Source organism: Ammospiza nelsoni, chromosome 3 (genome assembly GCF_027579445.1).
Source record: "Ammospiza nelsoni isolate bAmmNel1 chromosome 3, bAmmNel1.pri, whole genome shotgun sequence".
Taxonomy (NCBI): domain Eukaryota; kingdom Metazoa; phylum Chordata; class Aves; order Passeriformes; family Passerellidae; genus Ammospiza; species Ammospiza nelsoni.
This window is the reverse complement of record NC_080635.1, coordinates 28,358,016-28,371,131: the sequence shown is the minus strand read 5'-3', so window position 1 is coordinate 28,371,131 and position 13,116 is coordinate 28,358,016. Positions and strand designations below refer to the sequence as shown.

The 13,116-nt window shown below is 40.7% G+C and overlaps 1 protein-coding gene across 3 annotated transcripts in view; it reads right to left on the bottom strand.

Moving 5' to 3' along the window:
- TTC7A (tetratricopeptide repeat domain 7A) overlaps positions 1–13,116 on the bottom strand; it is a 168,371-nt gene that overhangs the window by 134,731 nt on the left and 20,524 nt on the right. For all 3 annotated transcript variants that reach the window (XM_059469396.1, XM_059469397.1, XM_059469398.1), the window contains 5 exons: positions 12,589–12,719; positions 10,529–10,650; positions 4,088–4,166; positions 891–1,051; positions 398–461 (listed from right to left, as the gene is read on the bottom strand). In XM_059469396.1, coding sequence (XP_059325379.1) covers positions 398–461; positions 891–1,051; positions 4,088–4,166; positions 10,529–10,650; positions 12,589–12,719 — 557 coding nt within the window. The remainder of the gene's footprint in view (positions 1–397; positions 462–890; positions 1,052–4,087; positions 4,167–10,528; positions 10,651–12,588; positions 12,720–13,116) is intronic.

Here is a 13,116-nt window from a genome sequence, read left to right as displayed (position 1 = left end):
AAGCAGAGTACTGCATCCTGCAATTCCAAACAGCAGGTACCACCATCATGCCTGGCTTTAGGCAAGGCCTCTTCCTCTCATTCTTGATCCATAAATCCACACAGATGTTATGAATGGAAATGTCTGTCTACTGACAATGTATCTGGATGTCAGAACCTGCATACAGCTATGGTGAATGCAATCAATGTCTCTTATTGACAATTCCCAAACTCTTCACTGAAATTCCACTTAAAAAAGGGGGTGCCACTAATAAAATAACAGATAGCATTTCCACTCAGCATCAGAAGCTTTGCTTCTGTTTATCTAGGGAAGATTCTGTAAACAAAACCAACCAGGAGACATGGAATGCTAGATATCCCTTTGCACTATTAATACTACAAACTCATTTTTGGCTTACCATGGATTCACTGATTAGGAGGAGGAGAAGAGCCTCTTCTACATTGTCTTGAGGGCAGTACACACTGAAAGACAGAACACATTTTTCTGAGGAAGATCAAGAGTTATCCTGCCAGCCTCTTTCTCATTTCACAAGAGAAGCAGTAACTTGAAACATCTCATGCATAATTCATTTGCTAGGTAATACTGTCTTTGCAGGTTCACACAATTAAAAGCTCTGCAATATATCTTAGATGAGTTATACTGAACACTAAATAGATTATTTCAATTTCATAGCAAAGACAGCTCTTTCGCTGGACTTGCTTCTTCCTGGGGTGGGGGGGAAACACTCAAAGTTTAAGGTTTTATTTTTCAGCAGACTTTTTAGTGGGAAGTTGAAAAACAGGAAGGCACAAAACTACTACATGAATCAGTGACATAATTAGTAGTACTGAGGAGTGTTCAAATACACTCCTTCCTCCTTCCAATGAACTGAAATAAAAATGAACACTTACTTCTCTTCTGAGTACAGCTCAGGCCTCCGACAAAGAAGATTGCTAACATAAGACTGATATTCCTTGTTCATGAACTCAGGAAGTGGATCGGATAAAGGGCTCCAGTAACAGTCCTCACTGAGGGAATGCAGAAGTACTTGGGCTAACTGTTTGGCTGCAGTCTAGAGACCAGTACAGAAAAAGACACATATCAGTGAAACCTTCTCCAACACAAAAGATTCACCCCTCACTATGTTCCTTCCACCTTGGGAAGGAGATGTACCAGTGTGACAGCACCACTCTTCAGAAAGTTGGAGTAGCAAAATCACCTGCTAAGGTCTACAAAAGGGACAGTTTCTTCCCTCCTGAGAAAAGACCAAACTTCTGCATTTACACGGTCTTGTTGCAATGCTCTAGGAAAAAAGTTATCCAAAAGGCCTGACAGCAAGGGATGCTTTGGTGAACAAGGACAACTGATTGCCACATGGATTGCTGAGAATCTCACAATAGTTACTATATAGGAGTGGGATGACAGGACATCGTGTGCTCAGCCTCAGAACTTTGTATGCAAGTCTCGGGACCAGAGGCAACTTGTGTTAGCTTTCAAAGATCAACCTTTCATCTGTTCATGTCACTCTCCCTTATAGACTCATAGTTTCATCTTGGTACTGCTTCTCTCTTCTTCTTGCAGTAAAGGAGGGAGGAGAGAAGATGCTTAGGAACTTTATAGTGGGACAGCAACATCACATGTACTTTTTTTACCATCAAGCAGCCAAAGACCCTTCAATAGTTGCTTTCCACTTCATATGCACAGCTGGCAAGCTGGGCCCAAAAGGAGGCAAGTTAACTTCACTAAGCAGAAGTATCTTTGGCATTTACCCTGGCCTGATACCCATCAAATCTATAATTTCTTGCACTGTACATAGATGAGCCTGCAAACAAGCTCAGAGACATCACAATGGGTGGTATCCTCTATGAATTCTAAGCAGCACACCACTCTTTGCTGTAAAGTAAATCCTGCACAAAACAGAGGGCAGGCTGACACTTCAGCACTTCTGTCCTAATAATTGCAAATAGTATTTTGCAACTTCTCTGACTACTGGATATGTATTTTATATGAAATGTACACTTAGAGATGTATTATGAGCCCACCAACAGTAATTTTCTTTTAAATATCAGGACACATATGTTATAGATGTCATACCTCAAAATCTATGGGATCAAATAAACCACACTTAGATTAAAGTTCCTATTCCCAATTACAGCAAAATAACTTGCTTTGATGCAAGGCTCCTGATTTTCACCCCCTCACCACACATGAATTCACTGAATTAGTCTAAAATACAACCACAGTACCACCCCTTAAACATCATAAAGGGAGGCTTCATTGATGGCAGTGGGCTGAGTGTACCATGATGTCTCAAAGAAATGTCACCACATGCAACTCCCTGGAAACCCCAAGACCTTCCCTGCCCTGCTACTGACAAGTTACAGAAAGCTGTCTAACTAAGCTTTTCTATGCTTTTTATAGCAAGTAACTATGAGCAAAATAGCCTAGGGCCCTGCAACATTAGCCAGTATCATTTTATCATCTCAGTGTGTAATTATTTAGTCAGTTTTACCCTGAGGAGTCAACTCTCCTATATTTTTTCCTATAGTCTTAGAGGGGAGGGAAAATAATTTGCCAGCAATACAAAGATCTCTACTGGCTCACACAGAAGTAGGAGTACAGTTTGTGGTAAGCCATTCAGAAGGCAGCAACAAACACTTCTAGTGTCTTTAATTTTAACATACAGTACAGTAGCTGTGTAAATTAGCTTCACTCTTGTTTTGAATAAGACCAAACAAACCAGAAAAGGCCAAGACTCTGATTAATGTTATTTCTGCCTTTGGCTAAAAAAAGCATCATTATGCTTGAAGAACACTGTGATCCCACAAATTAGAGGAAAAAAAAAAATCATGCGTTTTACTTTCATGCTTGAAAAACTTGTTTAATTAAGCACAATCCTCCCTTTGCCCTCTTGATGGCTCTTTAAAAATAAATAAGAAGATGAAAATGCAATTTCTAAATCTCAGGAAAAGCTATTGAATAACCACCGTGAGAGTTCCCCTAAGGGACAAATCCCCCAGGGTGTTGTACAGCTGTCCCCAGTTGCACAGGGACAGGAGCAACTGAGCCACGTTCTGTCACAGTCTAGGAGCAGCAGATGGTCAGACTCATTTCGGCAAAGTGATAAAACAGGCGAGCACAAAAATACTGCTGAGCCCCGATCTCAGCTTGGAAAAGGATACAACCATTGGAGTGGACAATTATTAAAGTCATCTCTTCTAATTTGCTGGACAAGCTTCCACATGCATCGGTAGTCTCAGAAACACTACACAAACCCACGCCCACCTCCCCTGCCCAAGTTCTCTGGAATGACACAAAACACAAAGCAGAATCAAGTACAAGTTTAACTGTAAGAGTATCAATGCTATTGGGGCTGCAAAGCTTTTATTCCCAAGATTGTTACTCTGCAAGCTGTTGACCTTGTCACCTCTTGAGTAACTTCAGTACAAGATCTCTCCAAGGGGAGACAGAAAGGTCCAAGAAGGTAAACAGGCACATAAATATTTCTTTACCTGAGACATTCAGGATAAAAGGATGCAAAGAAGCAGAATGCCAACACAAAAAAAAAAACAATTAAAACAATTAAAATCACTCTGTACTGTATTGAAGAGGGTTTTTACAGAAGGAACATTGAAAGATGTCAGTCTAAAAAAAGCACTGCTTGCTCCAAGAGACAGAAGTACTTAATCCTTTACATGCAAATGCAGAAAGGTGTGCATGCACACTGAAACTGAGAAAGAAAACAAGACAGCTTCACCTGAGCACAGCACTGTCAAACTAATAACATCTCTGTTTCTACTAGGGCTAGAAAATGCACTGAAACCAAGAAAGCAAAACAATCAAACAAAAAACAAAACACAAACCAAACAAAAGTAACCTACACCCCTAGGTCTGAAAGCCTGGAAGTTTCAATTGGGCAGGTTTTTGAATTAAGGGGATCACTTGACATATGACTTCCAAAAGTTAAAAAATTAGAAAAAAAGGTAAAAAAAATAAAGCCAGCAATCAATCAAGTGAGGACAAATACACTTTTGTGCTACAACACTGGCCAATTAATAGAAGTCCTGCATACCCGACTGCCCCACCCTCCCATTTCCCGTTCCCTTACCATTTTGAAGGTCTGAGTAGCTTTTGTTTCTACAGTCCGTAGTATTTCTCGCAGACTCCTCATTCCTTTCACAATATTTCTATAGGGAAGACAGAAAAAAAATAATGAAAAACCCCCAAAAATCAGCACAATGGAGATAGAATATTTTTATGACGTGCCAAAGCTCGGCACCACACCTGAAGTTCAAGCAACCCTTGAAACAATCACTAACACCGAGTGTGCAATAGTGAGACAAGTCACTCTGAGGCACAGACAGGACAATGGCACAGAGCAAGGCACTGACTGCAGCATTGCCTACTCCAGATGGCTTCCTAAGAGAAGATCACATTCACATTTGATGAACAGAGGGGACATTTGGAAGCCTTTCATAGCTCATATTTATAAAGCAGATGCTGCTCCTTAAAAGCATCCACATCTCTTCTTCATACACACAGATTGTACTTGTTTGAATTATATTGAGCTTACGTGATGCTTTTAAGTGACGATTTCTTTTAGGTGGTGCTTAAATGCTTTGTGTCTGATGGTCCAGGCACATGATGAAATTACAGTGGTTTAAACAGTTAATTATCAGGCAGCTAAGTTGCAGTAACTGTCTGCAAGCACAGCTTAACCCACAGTAAAAGGGTTAGACTAAAAAAACCAAATTTTTAAAAAAATCATTATTTTGCATACACCATGAGCAATTAAAGCTGACTAGTTGCCAAATGCTATCTTAATCGTGCCTGTGCACTCAGGGAGATGCAGAGAGGAAAGATTAAACACTGTACATATCAGTTAACACACTGGCAGCCTATCAGCTGTTCAAGGCTAAGGACATGGCCCCACCACCACAGTAACTGCAAAATGGTTCAATGCACATTTATTGCAGGGTCAAAGCCACCCAAAGACATACAAGCTAACAGAAAAGAAACAATGCTGTACAAGACAACAAAATAAGCAGTTGTACTGGTACATTAACTGTCACTTCAGCTTATCCAGGAGAATTTTCTGTGCAGACGAAAGCTAAATTTCATTTATAAACAAAGCCATAAAAACCTTTTCTGTCAAACTGATTAAATTTTGAAGGTAAGCAGTATAAATTTCACTTGTGCCTGCTTTCATGCACTGCAAACCTCCTTGCACTCCAGAATCAACAGCAAACATTTGATAACAACAAAAAAAAAGGTAATTATTTTGGAGGTACATAGATGAAAATGTCATCCTGTTTACCATGAGCACTGGCTACATAAAATGCCACCCTAAAGCTTGTAGTCACCATGACACAGACTGCAAATGCATATGGCCTTACTGCCAAGCAATACCCATCTCAGTTTCAAATTGTGAGGTAATCTGTAGCCTGTCTAATCACGGGCAGTGTACAGGCAGGCAAGAAAGTACGACAAGAGAAAAAAAGCTGAAGACTTGTAAAGTCAGATGCTGTCTTTTTTCCTTCCACTTTCTCCCAAGTAAAAAATGTGCTTTGAGTTTATCAAGAGGAAAAAAGGTCAAGAATGTTCTTTGAAGTTGGACTTAAATACTTCAGCAAGCACTCCAATGACAAGGCAAAGACATCAGGAGCTTTTTCATGGTTCTAGAACAGAATATACTCACAAAGATGCAGTTCTGGACCTTATGCACAAGTAGTGACCAAATCCAACAGAACTGCCTACATGGTATTTACTACCACATAGAAATAATAAATTCCCCCATCAAAACAATTCAGCTACCCAATTGCTCTTCCTGATTACTGAAAACTACCAGCATTTTCTGTTCTTCCATGGGCTCCTTAGGAGGTTGGACAGAAGAGTTATGGAGTATAACAGTTCTACAGCATTTTCAAAAATGCATTTATTTAGGTCTCTTGTTAGCATAATGATATTTGTCTTAATAAGGTGCCAATGAATTGCATTAACCAACATCAGGAAGAAGACAAGTGACCACTTGCAAAGCCAATTAATTTCATATTTGGCACATACTTTCGAGAAGAAAAACCTACCAAAGGAGATAAAATGAGTTTTTTGTTCCTAGAAAACTAAGGCACCATTACAGTCCAACATTTTACACAAGGCCATAAAACAAGTTAAGCCTCCTGGCAGAAACACCTTGCTCTGGGTTGGGGGAAGGGGAGAAGAAAAACAAGGAACAGATACACTGAAGTGAATGAAAGACTAAATGGCAAATTGCTGCCCATCTGTCAGTAGTCAGGGCTGGAACCATGCAGCACATGACAAATGCTTAGGAACACCTTTAACAGAAGGCAGGAGTGCAAAATGGGTGGCACAGGAGGAGCACCCAGCACTCACCACCTCCCAGACAGCTGCCCATGTGGTCAGGATCTATCAAAGAGCACCCACTCCATCCCCTGAGCTCTCAACAATACCAGTTCTACAGGACTGAGGATTTGGCTTGGCAGCTTTTGTATTTTGAACTTTATCAAACATAACTGAGCTGTGACAGGAGACAGAGCACACCTGCCTGCAAACACAGGAGTTTGTCTTTCCACTCCACTGTTCCAAGCCAGGAGCACATCTGAGCACATTTCATTTTGAGCATATGAATTGCTCTGTTCATAACAATAATGAACTCACTGTTCCATTAATATGTGCCCTTTCTATTCTAAATGTGCAATTGAAGGGACTTTTTTTTTAATTAGGACCTTAAGAAATTAACAAAAAGAAAAGTATGTATTTGGAACAGAAATACATGCTATGGAGGTGACTGGATGAGGATGTTGTCATAAAGCCTCTGGCAATCCATGGTGCAAACACTTGATCTTACTTAGATCAGAAACTAAACAATCTTGAGTCTCTGAAAGACTTGGATAGAGGACTACCTGGAAATCCCAGGTAATGTTCCCTCCAGCCATGGCATCATAAGTGAACATTAGATCATGGAAATTAAATGAGTTGGAAGAGTCCATAGACCCCTATTGTATTGCTAAGAGGCCAGAAAAAGAAATGAGGAAAAACAGGAAGGGAAAAGGACATGATCATTAAATTGCATTGGTTTTAGTTTTAGCCACAGTAGTGGTTAGAGCACCATTTGAAAAAAAACATGATGGAGAGCACTTTAGGATTCAGTTACAGTTAATCTAATAAAAATGAACACAAACAGTCATGGGCACAAACTGTGACAAAGAGCAACTCTAGAGTCCAGTCAGTCCAGCTTGGCATAAAAATTTGTTTTGTGCATGTACCATGTCAATATAAATTAATTACCAGTCCATGAATCAAAGCAGTCAAGCAGTCACATCAGAGTTATGTCACACAGTTTGGTTAACATTACATAAAATGTTAATATACTAGAAAACGAAGAAGTACACTATTTTCTAATGCAAATTGCTGGAAAAAAGTACTGACAATAAAGGAGTGGACTGTGGGCACAGAGGTTTGCAAAGACAGTCCCCCAACACGGTCACCAGCAGATCCTGTTCTTATCCCTATTCATTTACTGCTAAAACAATCAGTTGCTGACAGACAGAAAAGAACATCTTGAGATAATTCTTGGTAGCTTGCAGCATCACCCCTCCAGAGTAAAGCAGTAGCCAGAGCACAGAAACATCAGCTACATCGCTGCCTTTGCCAATCTCCTTTTGCATCTTTGCACCTCACCCAGGTTTCTAACAAACCATAGCCTCTCCTTAAACAGCTGTTCATACATAGACACAAGAAAAGGCAAAAAGAAATCAGCCTAATACTCACACATCTGCATCAGAGAAAAACCAAAACAAACAATCAACCAAAACCCAAAATCTAGTGGAGGTGATAACCTCAAGACAACTGGCTGCCTCTTACGGTATGACAGCATCTGCCTTCCTATGTTCTACATCCACAGCATCAACATTCCTCACTGGAGGACCAAAAGAAAGCTTTCTTGGGTTCCAGCATGGCAAACAATGCAGGAAATGCATCTTCAGCAACACAATGTTTTTATGTGGCATCTCATTAAAAGCATCTGTGACATCTACAGCTGAAAGACTTGCTGTTCCTTACAGCTGGCAGTTCAACACCTGAAGGGGAGCCTGGGCCTTTCTTTTATATTGGTGTCTTCTTTTCACTGCACACTGCAAGAGAAAAGGGCATCCCTGACCACACTCTGAGAAGAGCATATCTGATCCTGCCAGCAGGAACAAAAGCATAACAACAGCACTTGTATCCCTGAGCTCTTCTGCCCATTGAGACAAAAATAAAACACTCACTATTCCTTTTATACACATGTAGCACTGGGGAAGGACATCCCACCTGATAGGACCTACCCCCTGAGAGCTTGAGCAGTCATCATCCAAGGCTTATTTCCTACCTGAACACGCTGGAAGCAATAAGGGTTACAAAAGTATTTCTTTGAGCTGTTCAGTATCAGGTGGAGTAATCTACTATACTCATGAAGCATCCTAAAAAGCTTCTTCTCATATCCCTCCCCTTCCCATAACATATCCCAATGCTGCTTATGCCCTCTGGTGGCAGAAACCACACATTAGTATCAGCTGCGAGGGCAGAGGAATTGCCACGTCCCACCAGGCTCCTTTTATCCCAGCGGACTTTGCAACCCTGGCTGACGTTTCTCACTTGCTCTGCTGGAGGTCAGGAGCCCGTGGGATTCCACTCCCATCCCAGCTGCAGGAGCTCCATTGCTCTTTCATCAGGAGACAGCTACAGAGAACATGTTGCTGCTATTGCAGCAATTCAGCTTATAATCAAAGCATGGCTTAATTCACACATGTATTTTGCTTCAAATTGTGTTCCTGTAATTTTTTGTGGATTGTGTTTGTTAGGGATTCGGTTTTTGTTTTTAAGGCTATCATTAAAATAATATGAGAAGGGAGCACACAGGGCTCCCACTGGCCAAAATATCCTGCTAGATATAACGAACACAGTAATGGCCAAAATATCCTGCTAGATATAATGAACTCATCACTGATGAAGACTGAATTTACAATGTTGCTGAATAAAATGAACATGAGTTTGATATTCAAAAGGTGCCTGGAGGACATCCATGCCATATGTTCTAAACGGGATTTTATTTTACTACATAGTTAATGAGCTGACTGGCAAGACCTGGGCTTTTTGTTTGCCCTGAGAAGGGCAGAAGGTTAGGAAAGCACATACTGTGCCACAGCTGGCCAACCCTCAGCCTCACCTGGGAAAAACACACACCAAGCAGATACTGAGACTATGCTTTACAAGTTCATACTTTGCTTTATGCATAAACTTGTACTTGCCTGACTAAAGGGGTCATTTTACAACATCTGAGCTTTGTGTTTTTGTAAGCCTCCAGGTGAAAACAAGGCTTACCTGAAGGCACATCTCACAGATATGCTTAGAGGACAGCTTTGCTCTACACACATGGAGAACAGCAGCTATTCGCAGTTGCATTTAAAGTCATCCTCAGGGATAAAAAGGTAGCAAAAAAGCCCTAAACAAGAAGCAAGCTCCTCCTCCAGCAGAATCAAAGAATAGTATCATTTTTCTACAGAATGATTTCAACTGATTTTTACTGGGAGGTTTTTTTCCTAGGTTTTTGGGGTTTTTTTGGTTTTGGTTTGTTTTTTTGCTTTCTTTTCCCATTCTACTCAGCAGGAAAAGAAGTGAAGAAAAGGAGGGAAAGTATCTTTCGCTGGGGGTGAAGGCAAAAAAAGACAAAATTAAATATTTGTGAACACAGTTTGTGGTGAGAAACCCAGAATCTGACTCCTTGATAATAAATGGGATAATATGGTGCAAGAAGAGGACTAAGGAAGGACAGAATCTTACAAGTGCTGTTTACACATGCTGAAGAGACACTCTCCCACATGACAAAATCTCTCCATTGGATAACCAGAGTTAATTATATTTTGAAGACACAGCCTGGTTTAGGGAACAGCATGTCCTCACCAATGGCCTTTGGAAGTGTCCAGAATCTTTTCTGCTGATCTTGAGAAGGTTTTTCACTGAAGGCTCATAAAATTCATTGTAGGCTCGTAGATATTAACTCCTCCTGCCCTTTTGAAGTTCACTGGGAGCTGTGTTTCAGAGGCATAATAAATACCCTGGAGTAGCACTGTTCCTGCATACATTCTCCAGAGTAAAACCACACAGATTTGCAGCATTGATTGGCATATTTAAGACCTTACACAAACAAACAAATAAATGAAAGAAACTACCTGTAAGATTTTACTGAGCTCTAAACCAGGTGCTGAAAAGCAGTGTAAATTCCACTCTCTCTCTACAGTCAAACCCCCCTTGTCTCCACAGGGAGCTGAGTCAAGACAAGAATACTGTTCTACCTCATCCTACTTGTAGGTCTGGAAAAATGACTCTTAAGAAAGACAGAGAGACACAAACAGAAGACAGGGAAGGACACTGAGGAGACTTGAGATGAGCCAGCAGCCAAAAGTCATAACAGAACATAAGAAAAAAAACAAGTCTTCATCTGAGACAAAACATGCAATATTATCTAATTTTATTAATACCTCCATCCACCTACCCTTTTTTTAACTGAGTCACGTAGGCACTCTGTAGAGCTGCTTCCAGAAAGTAGGAAAGTTCAAACTCAGAGTAAGTCACATTGCTGCCCTTGATACTCCTTGAATGTGTGTTGTTTAAGGTCTGTAAGGGGAAAAAAAAGAAATATCTTGGAATACAGGTAACTATTGGAACTAGCCAGGTTCTTGTGAGCCAGTAACATCTTCAACAATTAAACTTATCAGCTATTCAAAAATGTTATAAAATAAATTTTAAAATATACAATGTCTTCCATGAGATATTCTGCATGCAATATGAGTTTTGATACCTTTCCAACCTTTAATAAAGTAAGTAGAAAGCTGCATATTAACACCAACAGCTTGGGAAATACCACACAAATTACAAAGATCCCGTATGTTGCACAGAAATAACAATACAATGTTTGAGTAGGTTTATCTAGTTCAATATAACAAATATTTGTTAAGAGTTAGCAAGCCATCAGGAGTCCTGATGAAAGAATCTTAACCTTTCCTCTATTTGTCTTATCAAATCTTCCCTGGTTGTGCTGCCTTACTGGTACCACTGTGTCTGTCATCAACCCTGCATTTTTGTGTCAGAGACAACTATGTGAAAGAAGGTTGTAGGGAGGTGGGGGGGTCAGTCTCCTTCCAAGTAACAAGTGATAGAACAAGAGGAAATGGCCTCAAGTTGCAACACAAGTAAATTTCTTCACTGAGAGAGTGGTCCAGCATTGGAACAAGCTGTCCAGGGAAGTGGTCAAGGAATTATCATCCTTGGAAGTGTTCAAAAAGCATGTGGTGCTGGCACCTGGCAACATGGTTTAGTGACAAACATGGCAGTGCTGAATCAATAGCTGGCCTCAGTAAATTCAGAGGTTTTTTCCAACCTTACTGATTCTATGATTCTAAGCAAATTACAGGTCAGATCCTTTTCCTTCTTTGCAGATCCAAGCTGTCAGTAAAAGAAATTTACAGTGTCCAGCACCAGCAGGAACTCATCCTTCCACAATAGAAGGACAGTAATCATTTCAATTTAAAGACTATTCCACTTTTTTTTTTTTTCTGCAGAGAAACAGAGCAGGCCTCTTCTCAGTTGGCTTTTTAAATGAATTTTTATACGTGCACTAAGCTTATTTTTTCTTGTTTCAATACAATTAAAAACAAAACCTGACACAAAACCACACCTTTGCTACTGAGAAGAGTAGAAGTATCTGGTCAGAAGGTCAAAGGCCTTTCAGTTACAGGACAGATAAAAATGCTGTTAACAATCAGTACTGCTGATGCCAAGCATAATGTGTGGCATTGGAAGGGCATGGAAGCATGTGCCCAGCAAATCAGCAGCACCTATTATCTGCATGGCTCAGTGGAAGGCTCCCAGTGTCCATCCTACCAACCAGTGGCTAAGCAGCTGCTTGCTACTAATCACAGAATGGTTTGGTTTGGAAGGGACCTTAAAAGATCATCTAGCTTCAACCTCCCTACCCATGTCCCTGTCCATGGGCAGGGACACCTTCCACTATACCTGGCAGCTCCAAGCCCCACCCAGCCTGGCACTGACTACTTCCAGGGATGGAGGACCTAGGTTCTAATGATCTGGATTCCTCAAGGTTCACTTCGAGAAGGTGAAGCACTGGTAATTAAACTGCTATGGCTGACCCAAAAAGGTTTCTTTCAGCTCATTAGGGATCTCAATAGCCACTGCTGTGCATAATTTATACAGCAGGGATGTAAAATGCCTTGAGTTCCTTCACACCAGCACCTGCCATGCAAAGTTCATAGTTCCTCTTTAGTAAGGCTAAACTTGAGATGCAACTTGTGCATCTCAAAGTATTTGGTGCTTTACCCCAGGCAGAACTTATTTCCAGACATCATTCTCAGAAGAAATAGGTAGAGACCAGCTAAACTGCTGTTTTGCAAATGATTTTACTGAGACACCTCACTTCTTCCAATTTGTTCTCAGACTCCTTGCTATGATCACTTGACATTTCTCCATTTTTTCATTTTTGCTGAGAAACCACTAGAAATTTCACCCAGGCCATACACTAAGCACATTTCTTCTTACCTTCTCAAGCTCCTGCAAGTATACCTGGGCAATAACACAGGCTCTCTCAAAACAAGCCATGACTTCCTCCTCCCTTTCACACAGTCGAGCACGTGAGGCAATTGAGTTGGTTGAGCGCTCCAGTGACAAACCTGCAAAATGGCAACATCATCTTTAACTGAAGCCTACCAACAGCAGTATGGCCATACTATTCTTAATTTACCAGCTGACAGAAAGGCTTTTCCACATGTGGTTTTCCTCTTGATTTGATGACTTTCAGGACACTACCCCCATGAAAATACAATTCCTACACATGCAAGGCATCTTTGTCATGCTGCTCTAACACACAGTACCACTGCACACTCCTACCATGCCTTTCAAACACTTATAAAGGCAGGATACACAATCCCTCTGGCAGGAATCAGCAAACAGAGAAATTAATGCCTATATTTTCAGAGACAGCTACAGATCTTGGGTGCTTCAATTCAGTGCCAGTATGCACTGAATTTGATCATTTCTAGGCATCTGCTACTTCAAGTGAAGCTTTTA